The 20,405-nt window shown below is 38.0% G+C and overlaps 1 protein-coding gene and 1 pseudogene across 1 annotated transcript; one reads left to right on the top strand and one right to left on the bottom strand.

Moving 5' to 3' along the window:
* The window catches only part of LOC121052858, a 32,267-nt pseudogene extending 11,862 nt beyond the window's left edge, over positions 1 to 20,405 (bottom strand).
* Positions 5,075 to 6,128, top strand: LOC112196533 (protein DMP2). Its single transcript, XM_024336899.2, has one exon. It carries the CDS (start codon positions 5,258 to 5,260, stop codon positions 5,810 to 5,812), a length of 555 nt encoding a protein of 184 aa, XP_024192667.1. The 5' UTR covers positions 5,075 to 5,257; the 3' UTR covers positions 5,813 to 6,128.

Below are 20,405 nucleotides of genomic sequence, written 5' to 3'. Positions count from 1 at the left end.
CTCATACTCCATGTGTATTGAGACTATTTTGCTCGGTGCAGAAATGGAATGGGTTGTGGATGTATGCTTATTGTTGGCTTTGTTGTATTTCGATCGATTAGAAAAGGACGAGGATAAAATAGGTAGTTGGCTTAACTTCATTAAATCTTCCGTGTTTTCAGCCGCTTTCCGCAAAAGCCATTTTCAGAAGCTACTAAAAGTAGCTTCTAATTTCTTGCTGCCCAGAGAAGCGCTTCTGCCCAAAAGCAACAATTTTGAAGTTTACCAAACAACCTCACTTTCCTCCAAAAGCGCTTTTGGACCAAAAGCAATCCCAAACTAAGCCTTAGGATGGTATGCTCTTTTTTTTTCAAACGATGATAGTAGGGGCGGTATGAATATGAAATTTAAAATTTTACAAGCTTATACAAAACAATGAAATAAAAAATGATCGACAATGATCTATTTAATCATCTCCATCTCTGAATTCTCGAGTCCTATAAATGAATCTGTTTCATAAAGAGTTTGTTGTTTGATCGGTTCACAAAGTTCTCTACAAAAGAACAAGCTTAATGTACACTAACACTCTAACAGTAACCAAGCCCCCCCTCCACAGATCGGCCAATTACATGACAAGAAAGCACACTTAGGATGATATACTCTTTTTGTTCAAACAATGATAGTAAGGGTGGTATGAATATGAAATTTAAAATTTTACGAGCTTATACAAAACAATTAAGTAAAAAAATTAGGGTTAAATACTGTTTACTCCTTGAACTTTCAGGGAAAAAACAGTTCAGTGTCTCCCTTTTTAATTTCACACGTTTACTCCCTCATCTCTCAATTTTGGACCAATAGGTCCATTCCGTTAACTTGCCCGTTAAATTGTCGTTAAGTGGCTGACGTGGCATCTCTTTCACAAAAAAATGTCTATTCTACCCTTTCGAACCCTTTTTTTTTTTAGTGCTGTTTACCTCTTCTTCTTCTTCCAGTTCTCTCTCCATCTTTCTGTTTCCCAATCTTCCTCAGAAAATTAGATCGCCCAATCTTCCAGGTCTCTCTTCATCTTTTTTTTTTTCCCTTCTCTTCTTTCGCAAAGATTCCATTACCTTAAAAGTTGAAAACTTCAAATTGATCATTATCCTTGCCAAAAAAGAAGAAGATTATTATCGATCACAAAAGTCTCAGACAACATGAATGAATCAAGAATTCAAAACCAAAGGTGGGTTCTTTTCTGAAAAATCTAACAAACACGTATAAATGTGATTCAAACCATTCAAGTCAGAGAAACAATATATATACAAGCTCCACGTATATGTAAAAATTCAGTTTATTATCAAAATTCTCAGTAACAAATTGAAGAACACAAAAACAATGAAAATGGAAAATGAATGAGCAGACCAACCTGTGTTAATGTCTCCTCCGCCATGTCTCCAATTCAATTCAGAACAAGGATCAATAAGCCCTGGAATGAATCTCGACCACCCTCATCTTCTTCGATCAAACGATCAAATTAAGCAGCTTTCTCAATCTTTCACTCTAAATCGATCAGAGCTTTTGTGAGACTCAAAGACATAGAGGAGGAGGAGGAGGTTTGATCTAGGATGATTATTATCTCTCTCTATGTCTTTGTCCTTCTCTCTCTCTCTCTCATTCTCACTCACAGACTCACTCTCAGAATATTACACGCCAACCAACTTCTTATATATAAAATAGTTAAGGAATGCTAATCTACACACATCTATATACTTGCTACAAGTCATGAACTGCAAATGGACATTGTTTAATCCTTAATCTCTACTTTTGCCACTACCATTAAGCAAAAACAAATCAAATTAAGCATCAGGAAAGTCCACAACCTCCACTGCCGACTGGATCTCCGAGACAATCCAAGGCGGATCCTTACCCCAGGTCGACCTCCACACCGGAACGAATGGCTGGGCTTGGTGGTTCCACCCAGTCTGACTCGACATATCCGATCTGACTCGACGTATCCGCAATCCGAGGAGGAGGTGCAGAGTATGGTCAGAAAGGAATCAAGGTAGTGGTTTGTTGCTGGTTTCTTTGTGGATAATGTGGCCAACTACATGTGGGTAGACCTGGGAGGGATCTAGAGGGAGGTAGGTGGAGTTTCCAGAGGATATGGCGACGGAATTGGCTTCGAATTGAAATCAAATCTCTGAGTTTGGCATATCATATAACAAAGCTCTTAGAAAAAGACATAAGGAAGAAGAAGTGGGGAATGTTGCAGAGGAGATGGAGGGAGATTTTTGGAGAAGAGAGAGCTGAAAGAAGGAGAAAAAGAAGAGATAAAAAGGCCCAAAAAAAAAAGTAAGGGTATAATGGACTTTTTGACGCGGAATGATTGCCACGTCAGCAATTTAATGGAGTTTTTGAATGGAGAGTAACGGAATGGACCTATTGGTCCAAAATTGAGAGATGAGGAAGTAAACATGTGAAAGTAAAAAGGAAGGGACTAAACTGTTTTTTCCCTGAAAGTTCAGGGAGTAAACAATATTTAACCCAAAAAATTATCGACAATGATCTAATTAATCATCTCTATCTCTGAATTCTTGAGTCCTATAAATGAATCGGTTCCATAAAGAGTTTGTTTTGATTGGATCTAGAACAAGCTTAATATCATGTTGGGAAAATATCACAAATGGTCACTGAGTTATGACCCATTCGATACTTAACTCACTGTATTTTCAACAATATCACTTAACTCACTCACTTTTACATCCGTCTTTCACTTAACTAATTGTCGTTAATTCTGCCGTTAAAAGCCATTAAAATTAAGGGTATAATTGTCTAAACACTAAAAAAATGCATTTCTAACTTAAAAAAAAAAGACAATTTTTTTTTTCAAATTATATATTTAAATTAAAATAAAATTATTTTTTATTAGAAATTTCAGAAATTAAAAAAAAATTGAAAAAAATCTAATAAATTTAGAATTTTTTTTCAAGTTAAAAAAATATTTTTAAGCGTTTTGACAAATATACCCTCAATTTTAACGACTTTTAACGGTAGAATTAACGGCAGTCAGTTAAGTAAAAGACGGATGTAAAAGTGAGTGAGTTAAGTGATATTGTTGAAAATACAGTGAGTTAAGTGTCAAATGAGTCATAACTCAGTGACTAGCTATTTCTGATTTTTTGCCTATCATGTTTGGGCGGCCTGTAGTTCATAGCAACTCGGCAACCAATTTCTTCCTTCTCAATTACACCAAATTCTATCTAGCTATAACGTTTTAATTTCCAACTAAAATGGAGTCTAGCACTACATGATGCATTGTCAATATATTGAAAAAGATAATCAATGATATCACAACTGAAATGAGTAAAGGTAGCGAGTGCTGATATCATGGGGTATATTTCATCAAGTCTCCATATCAAACACGACACACCAAAACAAGAAAATTAAGAGTTAGTTAGACCTCTATAGAAGGGTAACGTACGCGCGTACTGTTTGGTTAATTAAAGACATAATTCCTTGCACAAACTAATACACTTGCACCAAAGTATTTGGTTCTTTGTAGGGCTGTCAATTTCGACACGACCCGATAACACGACTCGAAACCCGCACGAAATAAAGCGGGTTGAACCCGCACGATTAAAAAGCGGGTCGGCAGCTGATCAACCCATCATGACCCATTTAATAAACGGGTCGGCCACGGGTCAACCCGCCAACACGAAGTGAACCCGTATAACCCGATTATGCTATACTTCTTCTTGAAATTTTGGACGTTGGGAGTATTTGATCCTAGGATTGGAAAATTTGAAATATTTTGCTTCATCATTATTGGATTTAATTATTTATGAATTATATATAATTATTTATATTCTTCGTCTTATGAAATTTTTAGTGAATTTAATCAATTTATGCATGTTTTTAGTTAAATGGGTAGCAGTGTTAACCCTTAAATGGGTCATTTTGTCCAACAGACACGACCTATTTATTAAATGGGTTAAGCAGGTTGGAAACGGGTAACCCGTTTAATAAATAGGTTGGGTTTCGGTTTAAATTTTCGACACGATTAATAAATGGGTTGGGTTTGGGTTTGTCTTTTGTGACACGACATATACCTTGATCCGACACGAACCCAACCCGACACGACCCATTGACAGCCCTAGTTCTTTGTATAGCGTCGGTAGCTAGGATATGTACGAGATGTATAATAATTAGGTCTAGAAACTATAGAAACAAGATTTTCGGGTGTGAAGTAAAATATTAAGAACCACATTAGATAATGATAGCGAAGTTTAGACCGAAATTTGAGTGCTGATACTTTCAATCTTAAGAAAGAAATGCATGATAATATACCTTGATGATATGTTTACCTACTGGAATGAGGAAAAGATGAATCAGGATTCAGGAATAAGTTCCCCAAATGAGTTATCTTGCTCGGAGTCGTTATTCTATTTAGCTATATATATATGCTTGTCTTCGTCTGAGGGTCATTTTCAAATTCTAGGTGTATCCACGAGTATTTAGTAATAGTAGTAGATCGATCTCTACCATTTCTCCAATATACTAATATTGTAAGGTCACTAGATAACAGCCTTAGAATAAACGCATATGCTTTTATTTTTTGAAGAGATAAACGCACATGCTTTAATTTGAGTAATTATATATAGTTTTTGTTCTTGATGACTGCATATATTAATATAACAAAGGAGTCATTAGGGGCAAAATCTTCAATTATAGTCTCCCACACGCTTCAGTAAACGACCCTAGCTAAATATAAAAAGGTTGACAATACATTTGGTTCAATTACCTAATCAGTCTCGACTCTTGAGCTCCTAAGTCCACTTCAAGAAACTTCGGTTGTGGAGCAATGAGGTGGACGAATTTAATTAGGCACATATACTATTTTGAGTTGATTAGTTGCAAATATTTGCTACAAGCTAGGTAAAATCATATCTTATTGGTCTTTTAGGAATTTCAATCCTCATTCCCCTTTAAGCTTGGATTAGAAAGGAAGCCCTCGCTTACTAAAAGTAAAAGCAAGTTTTCCAACTCAACACGACAAACACACCATTTATCATTTAACGTGAAAGCAATCTTCTATCCTAAAACAGAGACCAACTCCCTCGCTCTTTCTCTATAAATCAGAACAAATTTTGTTGCAAGAACCGAAATACAACACAGCATTATCAAACAACCCTACAACTCCCTCTTGAGTCTCTAGCATTCACAACCATCATCGATCCGACTTTCCCAAATGGGGGCTTCATCCAGCTCTTCATCCAAATCCAAGTAGTCCACCAAAAACATGGGTGTCAAAGACATTGCATTAACAGGTGTAGGCAACCTCATTAGGGTCCTCCCTACCGGCACGGTATTCTTGTTCCAGTTCCTCAACCCCGTTTTAACCAACAATGGCGAATGCAACATGTCCGTCAACAAGATTCTAAGCGCCATTTTCATTGCCGTTTCCGCCTTCTCTTGCTGCTTTGCTTCCTTCACCGACAGTTATACCGGCAGTGATGGAAAAACTCACTATGGAATTGCAACAACAAAGGGTCTTTGGCCCTCAACCGGTTCTGGCTCTGTGGACTTGTCTGCTTACAAGCTTCGTGTTGGGGACTTTGTGCATGCCTTCTTTGCCTTGATCGTGTTTGCAGTGGTATCACTTTTGGATTCCAACACTGTGAGGTGCTTCTATCCTGCATTTGAGTCCACTGAGAAGGTTCTGCTGCAGGCGTTGCCTCCTGTAATTGGCACTATTGCTGGTACTGTCTTTGTTGTGTTCCCTAATACACGCCACGGAATTGGGTACCCTTATTCAAGTTCTGATGCTACACAAGACTCGGAGGACGACTCCTAGTTTCCATATACTACGTACATCCTATTGCATCCTAAGTTGATTCACTTACAACTTACAAGAGTACTCCTAGTTTGACAATTGCTAAGAATGAAGGCATGCTTTGATCGGTTTGGCTTTCCATTATTTATGCTTTCATCGTGTGTTTAGTAGTTTGCCAAAGTTTGATTGGTTCCATTCATTTTCATCCATCTGAGAGTATGTAACAAGTTAATAAGTCCTATGCATTGAATTTTTATGAATTGTATGGTGTTGAGTGCTTAAGGAGACAAGTATATTATATAGTGGACCATTGAAGCCAAGTTGTGCTTATGTTGCAGAGACCTATAGATTTTCTTATTTGCCCCAATCAAAATCTACTATCTACTATATAGAATTTAACAAGATCTACATGTTAAAGAACACAAGCATGGTTCCTCAAATAAATAGATAAATTAAAAACACAGAAGCAACCTAGGCATGAAGTGTGATTGTGATCAATTTCATTGATTATAAGGGATAACAAAAACAACACTATAATCCTTGCAACTGCCCTTGCATCTTGCATGAAGTACAAACCAAAGCAAAGTTGAGATAGTTTACATATGCAGTTATGCCAATGCAAAAACTTCTAATTCTAATTCTCCACGAAGACAACTCCAAATTCCAACGGTAAATTGCAACAAAACCCTTGGCACTGAGGATACATTTTACTAGAGATTCTTCTGTTACACGGTTACACACTTACACGTCATGCATAAGGTCACAAGCTTGTGCTGACAATCAACACCATTTCCACTACTAATTAAGACGCTTGAAGTTATCTTACGTCATTAAACAATCCATCCAGTAGGTTGGAAGATGGATTGTCATTTGCACTCTCGTCAAAGAAACCATTCGAATTCTGCTCTTTTCTAGATTTTCTCTCTTCAATTTCAGAATCTGCTGTTTCAGCACAGAAACTTCGTCTTGTCTGCTTTGCAGGGGTTTCTCTGCCACAATGAACTTGTTCCCATCACGGGTTCTCTCAGGGAAGCTAGCCCAGACTGAAAGATAAACATGGGTTAGAAGCTTCAGAAGTCGTGCACAATGAGGAACTTAAAAACAGAGAATCTAGTCCCCAGGGCCGGTCTTGAGGTTCTTGATGCCCAGGGCGAAATTTTTTTTGGTGCCTAGAGCTTGTCTGGAGATTTTTTTTATTTTTTTTATGACGATTCTGGGATTAATTTGGCTTTGAAAAGTTACGAATTGACAAGTTTTTAGAATAATCAACAGAACCACAAAAACCAAGCAACCTAACTTCTAATATTCATAATTTCAAAATTGAAAAACACCCAATACCTATTTTGATAAATACCTCAACCTACATCATGGAATGTCAAAAAATTTGTCCAATCACCGTAGAAGAACAAAAAAATAGAAAGAAGAAAGATTGGGAGTTGAAAAACAGAGAGGAGAAAGATTGGAGGCACCAATTATGAAAATGAATTGAGGGATTGAATAACCATTGAAACCCTAACTTTAAAAAGAAATTTGTTTGATTTCAACGTTTTGGAAAGAGCTCACTCTGCTATAATGATGCTTGACTTTTTGCAGTTCTCAAGGACTTGAAGAGTCGAAGAAGAAGAAAAAGACAAAAAAAAACACAGCTAGTGCGTCTAGAATTTGAAAATAATTTTTTTTTTTTTTTACATTCCGCTACATATTATTGTAGATTATATATATATATATATATATATATATATATAATATTGGTGCCCCACCTTCCCTTGGGCCCTGGGCTGTTGCCAAGGCTGCCCTTGGGCAAGGCCGGGCCTGCTAGTCCCTCGTTAGAGGTACCAAAATCCATTATTGTTTGAAAAATTACGTGCAGTGTGCATAGTCCAAAAGAAACTACGTTTCTGTACGTGTCCGCTAGGAACTTAAACTCAGAGTGCAATAATCAAATTTAAAAGGAGTTTTTATTTTTTTGATTGGGAATTTAAAAGGAGTTTAAGAGTGCAATATTGTTTGGACCGACCCCATTTTTTGATAGATTGTTATAATTATCGAATTAATATAACTTATGAAATTTGAGTTTTGATTTATGGTTGAATTATGGAGATTTCATAAATCATGTTTTTCGAGGATTTCTTTCGGAAAATGGATATTTTAATATTATGAGTTAATGAATTAAATATGAAATGAGAAATTAATGAGCTAGAGTTCAGGCACATAATATAGTACCATGACAGCTAAATTCTCCCGAGAGAGATAGCGACCCAAGCTTTAGAGTTCGAGCAGACAGCGGCGACACAGAGTCCGACTGTGTTCAAGCAGATGACGGATAACCCAATTCCGTGGTTGTTCCCTGCCAGGCTGTAGGATTTCCCTTATGGGTTTCTTCCCAGGCGTGGAGATCGGTGAGAAAAGTCAGATTCGACGCAGATTTGTTTCGATTTCAGAGTGAGGACCAAGGATCGGTCGACCTGGGATAGGACCAAGGATCAGATCGGTGGATCTTGGATTGCTAGTGACTAGAGATGGCAATTGGTTGGGTTGGGGATAGGGATTCTCCACCCTCATCCCCGCCCCAATCCCCAATAAAAATATACTGGGGATTCCCCGTCCCCATTCCCACTGGGGAATAAGCCTCCAAACCCCCTCCAAATCTCTAATAAGAATTTAATAAATAAAAGAATTTTTTTCTTATATTGCCTTTTTTAAAATCAAAATCTACAACAAATAAAATTAAAACATGATTAAATTCATAAATCATAAATCATAATTCAATGAGTGCAAAAGTCAAAACACTATTAAAGTAAAAGTGTAGCCATTAAAGTAAAGTAGTAAATGTATATATTTGTTATTTATATAATAAAAAATAAATTTATATATATATATATATAAATTAAAAAATATATAAATTATATATATATATATACACATATTTTATCCAGAGCGGAGCTCCACTTTGAAATTAACATGTGAAGTTCGAGATTTGGGATATATATATATTATTGGGGCAAGTTTGGGGATGGGGATCACAATACCATCCCCGCCCCATCCCCAATCTTATATAGCGGGGACTGGGGATCCCCATCCCCATTTCCCATTTGTCCCCGAATTCTCCCCCCATTAGGGGCGGGTATCCAATGAAGCTCTGCCCCGCTGGAGATTTTTACCATCCCTACTAGCGACCCTTGCGAGATCGGAAGATCTATTGCAAGGGTCTGTGAATAGAGAGGCAGTGACGGCCTGATGTTTGGCTGGAAGGGTCGGCCGTCGGAAAATTAATTGGCAGGTGGCGGCGGTGGCGTGGCAGAAGCTATTTAGGGCTGCTGCTCTTCTTGCTCAAATTTGGGTTTGGGTCTATGGGCCTAGGCTCAAATTTGGGTGGTTGGCCCTTATTTTGTGGGCCAGTAGGGAGGGTGTCTTGCCACCCTCATTTGTCACTTAATGGTGAAGGTGGGCCTGACCTGAGATATTGACCTTCTTGGGCTTTCAGGTCTACTTATGGTCCATGGCCAATCGTTTCGGATCATGACTTTTATGGGAGTTGGTAATTATCTAGATTCTGGAATAAGATTGGTTGTTAAGCGGCTTATGGATGAGGAGTTGCTCTTATTTGTTTGTTGGGAAGTGGCTTTCTATTGGTACCACAATTGCGTGCCTGGCTAATGAGAGACTAGTTTTATGAGTTTTCCCTAGGAGACATGGAGTAGTTTTTTGTATTATAAGCTCGCTTTATAGTGAGCTCAAAATAGACTTGTAATGAGTTTGCACTTGCTTGATAGAGTTCGGGATTTGTTCTATCCTATTCAAGTACATGGTAAATTCTGGCCCATTATGGCTATTGAATCTAATGCAGTCAATGTCCTTTTTCAAAAAAAAAAAAAAAGAGTTAGAGTTCAGAGTTATGTAATTGAGGAGGTAAACCATGAAAAATGATGATATTAGCGCATGCATGCATTACCTGGTTGGCAGTATCATTCATAATATATATTCATGTTGGCAGTACTCTACAATGCATCATCTGGTCAGCAGTACCCTCCAAATGGCAATGCGATAGTTACTCCACAGTACCCTCTAACTCTCGACTCATATTATGCCGATCGGGAGTACCCTCCAGATGACATGAGATGGTTAGTTGGCAGTACCCTCTAGCCATCGCCTCCTCATATTGTGGTCGGCAGTACCCTCCTAATGGCATGAGATGACTAGTCGACAGTTTCCTTTAGTTATCGCCTATTTTATTAAGAGATGTTTTAAAATGGACTTTGATATATCAATATATTTTGAGATTTCCGAGATTTATGAAATGATTTTGAGATATTTGTGTTTTACATAAGATAATTTGTAGTATATTTTGAGATATCTTTATCAGAGGATTTGAAACGGATTATGAGTTGATTTTTCAAGTATATTTTGAGATTCCAAATTCAAAAAATGTTTTGAAAGTATAGTCATCAATACTTTATTTGACTTTGAGAATGATGATTTTTTATTTGTTGACGGATTTAAATATTTTATCAAATTGTACTGCATGCCAGATTTGAAGTATATTGGGAAAGCATTCAACCTTGCCGTTTTCCCTTGTAATTATTCATTTATTTTTTGTCCACTCACTCAGTTTTCAAATACTTTTCCTCGAGCTTTTTGGTTTTTTTGTGCCCAGTCTGCAGATTAGTTGGGATCAGGCGTGTCTAGGAATTGAGGCATAGCTAGTGCCCATCACCTTCATTCTTGTTGTAGGTTATACGTTTAACCAACTTGCACCTGATTTTAGTTTTGATTTAGATTGCTTTGAATACCATAATAAATTGATATTAGATATATGAGTTTAGCTTATTTTATATCACTTGTGGAAGTTGAATTGTTGAGGTGAGCTTATAGGCTCATGGAGGTGGAGATTTTGTTGGCTATTAGAAGTGTTCAGTTGTTTATCACTTGTTTGGGTAGTCCACTTTTAGGGTAGATTCCACCAAATTTTCGGTAGAATTTTCCATAAGGTGAACCCCGCAAGGTCACTTCAAATTTTAGGGTGAAATCCGGGGCTGGTCCTCTCATATTCACCATGAGAGACCATGTCTAAACAGTGCAGCACCAAAGCACACATTTGTCCAATTTCTCACGAGGGGTATTGCAACTTGATATTTTACTGAAACCAGTACTTCCGCAAATGTATCATCAAAATGTGGATAATTAGAGGAAAAAACAACAATTAGTATATAGAGCTTGGGATATCCATAGAATAAGAGTAGACAAGAATGCCATCCAGTAGAATCGGAGTGATGAAGCCTAGGGATTGAGCTAGCCCCATCATACCAAGCTCTCTATCAAGAATAAGCTTGGCCAAGTGGGTTGTTGCCGTGTTAGATTCACGATAAATGATATTCAAACTTGAAAGTTGTTTTTTATTTTATATTTGTTGTTATTATCTTCTTCTTTTTTGCAATGGATGAGAATTGAATCCTTGATCTGATCTAGTCCTAACTGTTAGAGAAAATCACTCTCCTCCATTGATTTCCTCTCCACAATCAAAACTGATTGTGTAATCTCTCCACAATCAAAACTGATTGTGTAACTGTAGATTAGTTTTGAATATTTGTATTTATAGCATTGAATTCTATTGGTAACAGTAGAGCAGATCTTAGCTATATAATGGTACAATTGTAAACATACAGATCAGTGAAAATCATATTTAACATGGTATCAGACTAGGATCCTTACCTGTTATGTTCTCTTTCTTCCTTTTCTAGTATTCCACCATCAAACACTGGCCAAAATTGTCATCCTTTCTCTCAGCAGCAGCAACAGTTTTCCTTTTCCCACAACCTCTGTACACGATGCCACAATCTGCTGCTGATCCAACTTGGTACCCAGACACCGGTGCCACCCATCACATGACCGCTATGCCTGTCAACAATCTACATTCTTATGGTGGGCCTCATAATGTATATATGGGTAATGGGGACTCGATGGTTTCCCATACTGGTAACCTCCCCTTGTCATTAGGTTCTTCCAACTTTTCTTTACACAATGTCTTTCGCATTCCGTCAATTCGTAAAAATCTTCTCTCTGTGGCTCGTTTCACCAAGGATAATCTTGTTTTTTTCCTATTTGCTCTAGATTTCTATCAAATCTATTGTTTACGTACTGGTCGTTTGTTATTTCAGGGCCCATGCCAAGATGGTCTCTATCCTCTTCGCTTGTCTTTCGAGTCCACAGTCCCCCATGCACTCTCCTCTGTTGACTCGTCTCTTTGGCACAATCGCTTAGGTCATCCCTCCTTTTCCGTTTTAGCTCGTTTAGGATCTACTCTTGGTTCCACTCTTTCTTTTAATTCTTTTTGTAATAATTGTGCACTTAGCAAGTCCTATCAATTACCTTTTCCTTCCAAACATATTTCTGCCTCTTCTCTATTTTCTATAATTCATAGTGATGTATGGATGTCTCCTACCTTGTCTGTCACTGGCTTCAAATATTATGTTCTTTTCACAGATGAATACTCTCGTTATACATGGCTTTATCCTATGCGCTAGAAAAATGAGGTCCTTACTCACTTTCAAAAATTGGTTGCCATGATTCGCAATATTTTCCACAGTTCTATACAATACCTTCAAAGTGACAATGGTACAGAATATGTCAACAATGCCTTCTCCTAGTTTTGTGACTCTTCGGGCATCTAACAACAATTTTCTTGTCCATACACTCCACAACAAAATGGGCTGGCTGAAAGAAAACATCGACATATTGCCACTATGGCTCGCACTCTACTTCTCACCTCGGGTGCTCCTCAAAATCTTTGAGCTGAGGGCTGTTCTCACATTTGTATACCTCATTAACCTTCTTCCCACTCCTACTGTAAATTGGGATACTCCTCACACACGTCTCTATGGTCATCCTCCTTCTTATTCATCCCTTTGTGTTTTTGGTTGCTCATGTTTTCCTTACCTATAGGTACAAATGTTCCCAACTAATTGTCTAGTCGCAGTGTCGAGTGTGTCTTCCTTGGTTATAGTCCCCAACACAAAGGTTATCGTTGTCTTGATCCAAACACCGGTCATGTCTATATCTAGCGTCATGTTTTATTTCACGAAACCAATTTTCCCTACAAAAACTTGTACGTACACGCTAATTCATCTTCCGCTACCTTCGAGTTCATTCTTCTCTCCAATCGAGTTAACATTGCACCTCCACAGGCCATCCTGCCGAGCTTAGTGTCATCTGGCCCAAGCCCAACTGATCACCAATTTGAGCAATCTGCCCTTCCTTCTTGCACAGCGCAGCCCAATGCCCCAAGTTCACACTCTGGTCAAAATCCACCCTTGGCGTCTCTCGAATCAGACAGGCACTCCATCAATCTCATACTTCCGCTTCCTTTATTGCCACCCCCTGGTCGTGCTTCTTCGGCGGTCACTCCTCCGATCGTGACTTACCGCCGCCATCACCGATAGGTGGATGCACCCGAGCCACCTGCTTAGTCCACCATCGCTCAGCAACCAAACGATGACGCTCCTCTGGTCATCGTCGAACTTCCAGTCGCCACTGACCCTCTATCGTCGGTCGTTGTACCTCCCCCTCTTCCTCCACCAATTCCGGCACCAGTTCCTCCGCCGCCCCCAACACACCCTATGAGGACTCGACTCCGAGATGGAATCATCCAGCCCAGAATTCACACAGATGGCATCGTAAAGTATCCCATTCCAAAAGCTCTTTTATCTGTTACTAATTCCATGGAACCAACTTGTTATACTCAGGCTTCCAAAGATGTGAATTGGAGAGCTGCCATGTCCGAGGAGATTAATTCTTTGTTGAAAAACCATACATGGTCCCTTGTTCCTCCCTCTCCGTCTCAGCATATTGTGGGTTGCAAATGGGTGTTCCATATTAAGCGAAACCCAGATGGCTCAGTCGAGCGTTACAAGGCCCGCCTTGTTGCCAAAGGATTCCATCAACAGCACGGGATCGACTATGGTGAAACCTATAGTCCTGTTATCAAGCTTGCTACCATTCGAACCGTTCTCTGTGTTGCTGTGTCTAGGGGTTGGCCTCTCCGTCAGCTGGATGTCAAAAATGCATTCCTCCATGGCTATGTTCAGGAAGCGTTTACATGACTCAGCCTCCTGGCTTCGTCGATTCCTCTTGGCCCTCCTATGTCTGTAAACTTCACAAGGCACTTTATGGCCTCAAACAAGCACCCCGTGCTTGGTTTCAACGCATGAGCTCTTTTCTGCTTTCTGTTGGTTTTCAACATAGTAAAGCTGACTCATCTTTATTCATCTATCAACATGGACAACATACAATTTTCTTTTTACTCTATGTTGATGACATTGTCATTACGGGTAGCAGTGATTAGCTTTTTTAAAGTTTTATTGATGCCTTAGGCTGTGGATTTGACATTAAGGATCTTGGTCCCCTTCACTATTTCCTTGGTTTACAGGTCCTGCCTCATTCCAACGGCCTTCACATCAATCAACTCAAGTACGCTCATGATATTTTAAAGAAACATGATCTGTCACTCAGTCAACCAGTGAGCACCCCAATGTCGGCAAAGGTTGTTCTCACTACACATGATGGTGATCTTCTTGAAAATCCAACTACCTTTCATGAAATGGTTGGTTCCTTGCAGTACCTAACCATTACACGCCCTAACATTGCCTTTGCGGTCAATTCTGTGTCACAATTCATGAGTCAACCTTGTGCTCTGCATCTCATTGCAGCCAAACGTATTCTCCGCTATGTCAAAGGCACATTAGGCCATGGTCTCCATTTTAGTCCTCAACGCCAACCTACCCACCTTTCTGCTTACTCTGATGCCTATTGGGCCGGCTGCCCAGAATCTCGCCGTTCCACTTCCGGCTATCTCATTTACCTTGGCAATACCCTTGTCTCTTGGTGTTCCAAAAAGCAACCTACCATTGCTCGCTCCAGTGCACAATCTGAATATCGATCCCTTGCTCATTCCAGTGCCGAGACAACTTGGTTAGGCTTCTTACTATATGAACTTGGTGTCCATATTCAGTACCCCATTCTGCTTTACTATGATAACCTAAGTGCCACATACATGGCTTCTAATCCGGTCTTCCACGCTCGCACCAAGCACATCGAGTTAGATTATCACTTTGTTCGTGAAAAGGTAGCTCTTGGGAGTCATCAGGTTCAATTTGTCCCTTCCGTCGATTGACTTGATGCATATTTACGCAAGCGTACGTATCATTGTCAAGATAGGGAAGTATTGTACCCAAGATTATCGTACCAGGGGGATTAGTGGCTAACCCACAATCCTTGGGTGGTCGGAACTAAAGTCACTAAGCAAACAAAAGGAAAAGAAAAAAAGAAGAAAAGAAAAAAAATAAAAATGTTAATCTAAGGCACCAAACCCTAGCAATGCTCGGCTTTGGTTTTCACCAAAAGCCTAATCAAAACTAAGAGCCTAGTGATGACTATTTACAATGAAGTAGAAATTGTCATTCGAAATTGTGATATTAATTTTCTAAAAGACTAAGCCAAAAACTAAATCAACAACAACAATTAAAAATGAAGAAAGAACTAAAAGAGAGATAGAATTGGGTACTAGGGATCACTCTCTAGCAATTTCAATGCAACGAACACATTTCAAGCAAACAAACATATTTTCATGAGAACCAAATCCCGTACTTAATGCCGGTCAAGGCCACTAAGCCGAATTTCCTTAAGGGTATTCACATTTTCGGTTAGGACAAATATGAACTCTCTAATTCATGAGTTAGTACCTTAGTAGGGCTACCAAAACATGAACTAAAGGCCTAGAGCTCTAGAAATTAGGGATTTAAGCATGCAATAGTTACAACCTAAAATTTAACGATTATTACTTAGTTCTCTACCTAATGCCTGTTAAGGCCACTAAGTCAATTTCTCTTATTTGGTATCCATTCTTCCAGTTAAGGCAAGAATGAACTCTCTAACCCTAATCATTATGCCTTGTTAGGGCCACAACGTCTAGGATTAAAGGCGAAGGGCACAAGAAAATAGAAACTTAAGCAATCATTCTTTCTCAATTAAGCAACTACTTGACACACCACACTAATTACATGAAGCTAGTGAACAAAAGAACCACCAATTGTATCACACATCACAAATCTCAACACATAACAAAGAGAGTGGTTAATTCCCTAAATTCATGCATCAAGAACCAGGTAGCATAGTAATTAGAGTGCACCCATATATAGTAATTAGAGTGCACCCATATGAAAATACATTATTTATCACTTGAAAAATATGTCAATTACATCAAAATTGAGCTAAAGTTAGAAACCCTAACTCCCAAAAGTAACTACTCACAACCCATATTCATGAACATCAAAATTACAAAATTCAAATATCAAAGAGTAGAAAAGTGTAGGAGAAAACAAGGATAGTCACAAATAGCTATGAAGCTAGCATGACTAGCCTTGAATTACAACCCCACAAAATATCCAAATCTTGAATCTTGTAGAAATTGAGTCCTTTGATGGATCCTTGAAGCTTTGTATGAGTAGTCCTCTAAATATCCAAAAGAAAACTAAAAAAAAATAAGAAAAATAGAAGGGAAGGAGGGAGAGGGCAGCAGCCCTCCCCAAAGTTTGTTGTGCGGCGCTGCTGTCGAAGTAAAAGTGATTGGGTCTGCTCCCTTGGTCGAAGAGATCGAAGAGGATAAAAAAGGTTGGGTATGAGGAGGAAAATGACTAAAATGGGCCTGTAATTTGGTGTGTGTGGTGCTGCAAGGTGTTGGCTGCCACGTGCATGGCTAGGAATTAAAGAAGGAAGCTGGTGGAATGAGAAGGTGGAGGGTAACACGTGCAGCAATTAACCAAGCATAACTAATAGTTTAATTTAACCAATCAAATTGATTGATTAAACATCCACTTTTCTTCACTTTATTTATTTTTTTCTTCTCTAATTCTTCAATCTCAAGACATAATCCCGCGCACACGTATATGGATAGTCGGACTTTGCTTCTTCATTACAATTAGTCTTGGTTGACCAATGTTGATCACTTGTCCTTTTTGCCAAAAACTCCAATTAGCTCTAATTTCACACTATTTTATCTCGTTTCCGCAATTCCGCTTATTTTCTACAAAATAAATAAAAATGCATTAATTACATAATAATTAACTTGAGGATTAACTAATTTACCGTGTTTTAGATACAATTACATGCATAGAAATGCGTGTAATCATCGATCAACCAGCTGATCTTCTTACTAAACCACTTCACAAGCAGCGCCATAATCTCCTGTGTACCAAACTTGTGCGTCCTAAGCCTCCCAGTTTGAAGGGGGGTGTTAGAGAAAATCACTCTCCTTCATTGATTTCCTCTCCACAATCAAAACTGATTGTGTAACCTCTTCACAATCAAAACTGATTGTGTAACTGTAGATTAGTTTTGAATATTTGTATTTATAGCATTGAATTCTATTGGTAACAGTAGAGCAGATCTTAGCTATATAATGGTACAATTGTAAACTTACAGATCAATGAAAATCATATTTAACACTAACTCATTTTCCAAACCCTCTTCACCACTTTTCAAACCCCTAATATATTCTACGGAAACTTGTGCATTACAATAGAAGAGAAAATTATACGTAGTGTCGTTATCTCTCACTGTTTCATATAAGGATGTGTGAGCCACCAGCGCGGTGCCCACATCATTGTGAGATAGCCAAATCTAATCTCATACAATCTACATATTGATATTTGAATGATAAAATAATATAGCTACTATTCAAACAAATTTGTTGGGTGCATGGTCTAAAGTTGAACTTGCAATCCTTAATAAAATGGTACTTCAAACACTTGAATATTTTTTTTTTTGATGAATAATGAAATAAAACAGCAAGAAAATTACAAAACAAAACACTATCAATTTGGTTGGCAATTCACAACCTTCTCAAAGATTTTCTTAACTCATTTAGGAGGATATAACCACCCAAAATAGAATGTTTGAAAAGTGTTTTCTTAATCCAACAGTCCAACACAGATTTTCCTTAAGCAACTAAGCAAGTAGTCTTCCATAAACCTAGAATGATTGAAAAGTGCATAGAAAGAAAGCAACTCTCTTGGAGTTTGGAATATGAGCACAGAACATCTCCAAAGATCAGAATCTGAAGTCAGGGCCGACATCCATTGCCCAAGCAATGCAAACTTTCTCAAGAGGAACTTTGGAAATACTTGTGTCAATACCAAACGGTCAAGTTAACTAGCTAGCACCAGGCCACCAGCTCATTCAGAAGATTGCTAAGTCTTATAACAATCACCATCAATAATTTTTGTATAGACCACATGTTTCATTTGAACAATTGAAGCATTTATATCTATTGGTAATACTATTGGTTTTAATTAATAAGACAATGAAGGTGCGACTCACACTGTCAATGGGAACTCCATGTCTCCTGCACCATGCAACATTGATTCTAGGATCAATCATTGTGGCTGTTGGCAATTTATTCACAATTTCAGTGTCCTCATTCTGACTGATAATAACCCTTTTGATACTTGCAATCCAATTAGTCATTTGGGCTATCTTCCGCTCTAACCTGTACATAATGAAAAATTGCAATGAGCCAACGAGTGAAAAGTTGGTGCAAATTAAAGACGAAACTAAGTGATGGTATTCACTATTCAAAGCAAAATATCCTAAATGAATATATTCAAAGCAAACTAAGTTTTCATAGATTTGCATCAAGGTTTCAATTAATCACCACAGAAAATGAAATATCCTAAAATTAGAAAACCATCTGCTCACCAGCCTGAAATATTACAATTGCCTCATAAACAGGAAGATCAACTTCAACAGCATTTTTATATGTGATTAAATCTTTACTGAGGAAGCTAAACTGGTTTTTATCAAAAACGCAGTTGACATGTTATTTACTAGTCATAGTGTAAACTCACAGTACCATAAAAAATTCAGTCTAATTCCTGTAAAGCATGGCCTTACCGCTAACAAGATAGGGGATATTGCTTTTACATTCTCTACTTTTAATCTGCGGCAACTAACAATATCAGCTTCATCATCATCCTCATCAACCTGCAGGCAAGGAAAGTCAAGCATGCATAGACCACTCTGTTGCTGTCAACTTTTTTGAGCATAAATGGTTCGAAAGTCAAATTATCTCCCTCTCTCTCCACAATTGAAAATTAGCTACCAAGATCCTAATACACCATTCTGTTGATACTAGAGAGTGGATTTAGCCTACATCATATCCCATGAGAACCTAGTTCAAAAACAGTAAGACTCTTAAAATTGAATGCCAATTGCTTTTAAGCACTCAGAAGAGTGATCACTATACTTTTCTTTTAATATATAGTTTTTCATAGTACCCATCAAGGAACAGAAAATCATGCATGCAGCTTAAGAAATTTCTATAGTTCAGTACAGAATGTCCACATGTTATACCTTCTCAGTTCCAGCCCTCAGACCAAGTTTATCCATGAGATATGTAGCCACTGCTAGCTGCCGCTTTTGACCATCCTCACTTGTAATATCCCAAGTGTATGCAGCCCTGATAGCTCCTATGTAGTCCTACAGGTAATAAGTTTTCAAACAGCAAGTTCGATCACAAATCTCCTCCACATTATCCAAAAGTAGAACAAGATATTTCTCATTGAAAGATATTATAAGCATATTTCAATAAAAACACCTTCAACTTCCTTGCTTTCTCAAATTTCTCCTTGTCACTTTGCCTCTTCAAGGAAGTACTAAGTGCTAGATACCCAAATTTGGAAATTCCAAAAGTTCTAAGTACCGGAGGTCCTGCTAGAAACATGCATGTATGTGAATTCCTTTTGATTAATTGGGTGTTGGTAAAGCTAACCATGTCACAGTACTATCATGCCTTATTTCTTTCCAGCTGCATAGATCACATGTTCTAGTTAACTTGACATATCAGAAAAAGCACCATCCTTTAAATCTTAGACAGTAAATCAGTCAACTTTTTTTACAGTTGGAAAAGATGAAAATCAAAAGTTAAAACCTTTCACCAGGGATTGGACATTCTGGAATCAGGGCATCCTTTTCTGTATTTATTGTAACATCTTCTGGAGAAATCCGCCTTACAAGCTTTCCTGACTGAAACCATAGATAGCAATTATCAGAAGCAAGAACAAATAAACAAAAAGTTTTACACTTGAGCAGAAGTACGACTCCAGAATGTGTATCACATAAAACAAAAGAAAATCAAACAACCTTTGGGTGCTCGATCCCCACGTCCTCGGTATAACCTAGGTGGTCTAACCCGAGTTTGCTGCTCCAACCATTACCAAACTAATCAGAAACCACATGACATCTTGAAGGTAATGGTTAAGTACTCCAAATAAAAAAGAACTATTGCCATCTACATCGATCATATTATAATCGGAAAATAATTTATATAATTAAAATTGGATAAAAATATATTCCTAAGTATTTTTTCTTTATGTTAAAAGCATAAGTTTCATATTCAAACTATGAGAAAAAAACACCGTAACTTTGGAACATATATTGCAGATGGGATATCCAGATTACGCTAAGTAGAAGTGAAAAATATCAAAGCTAAAGATAACCTCTTTTCTGATACCATCAACGAGAGCCCACTTATACTTCAGCTGTTGTTTCAAGCCCTCTTGCTTGA

The sequence above is a fragment of the Rosa chinensis genome, chromosome 4 (genome assembly GCF_002994745.2).
Source record: "Rosa chinensis cultivar Old Blush chromosome 4, RchiOBHm-V2, whole genome shotgun sequence".
Taxonomy (NCBI): Eukaryota; Viridiplantae; Streptophyta; class Magnoliopsida; order Rosales; family Rosaceae; genus Rosa; species Rosa chinensis.
This window is presented reverse-complemented; position numbering and strand designations above follow the sequence as displayed.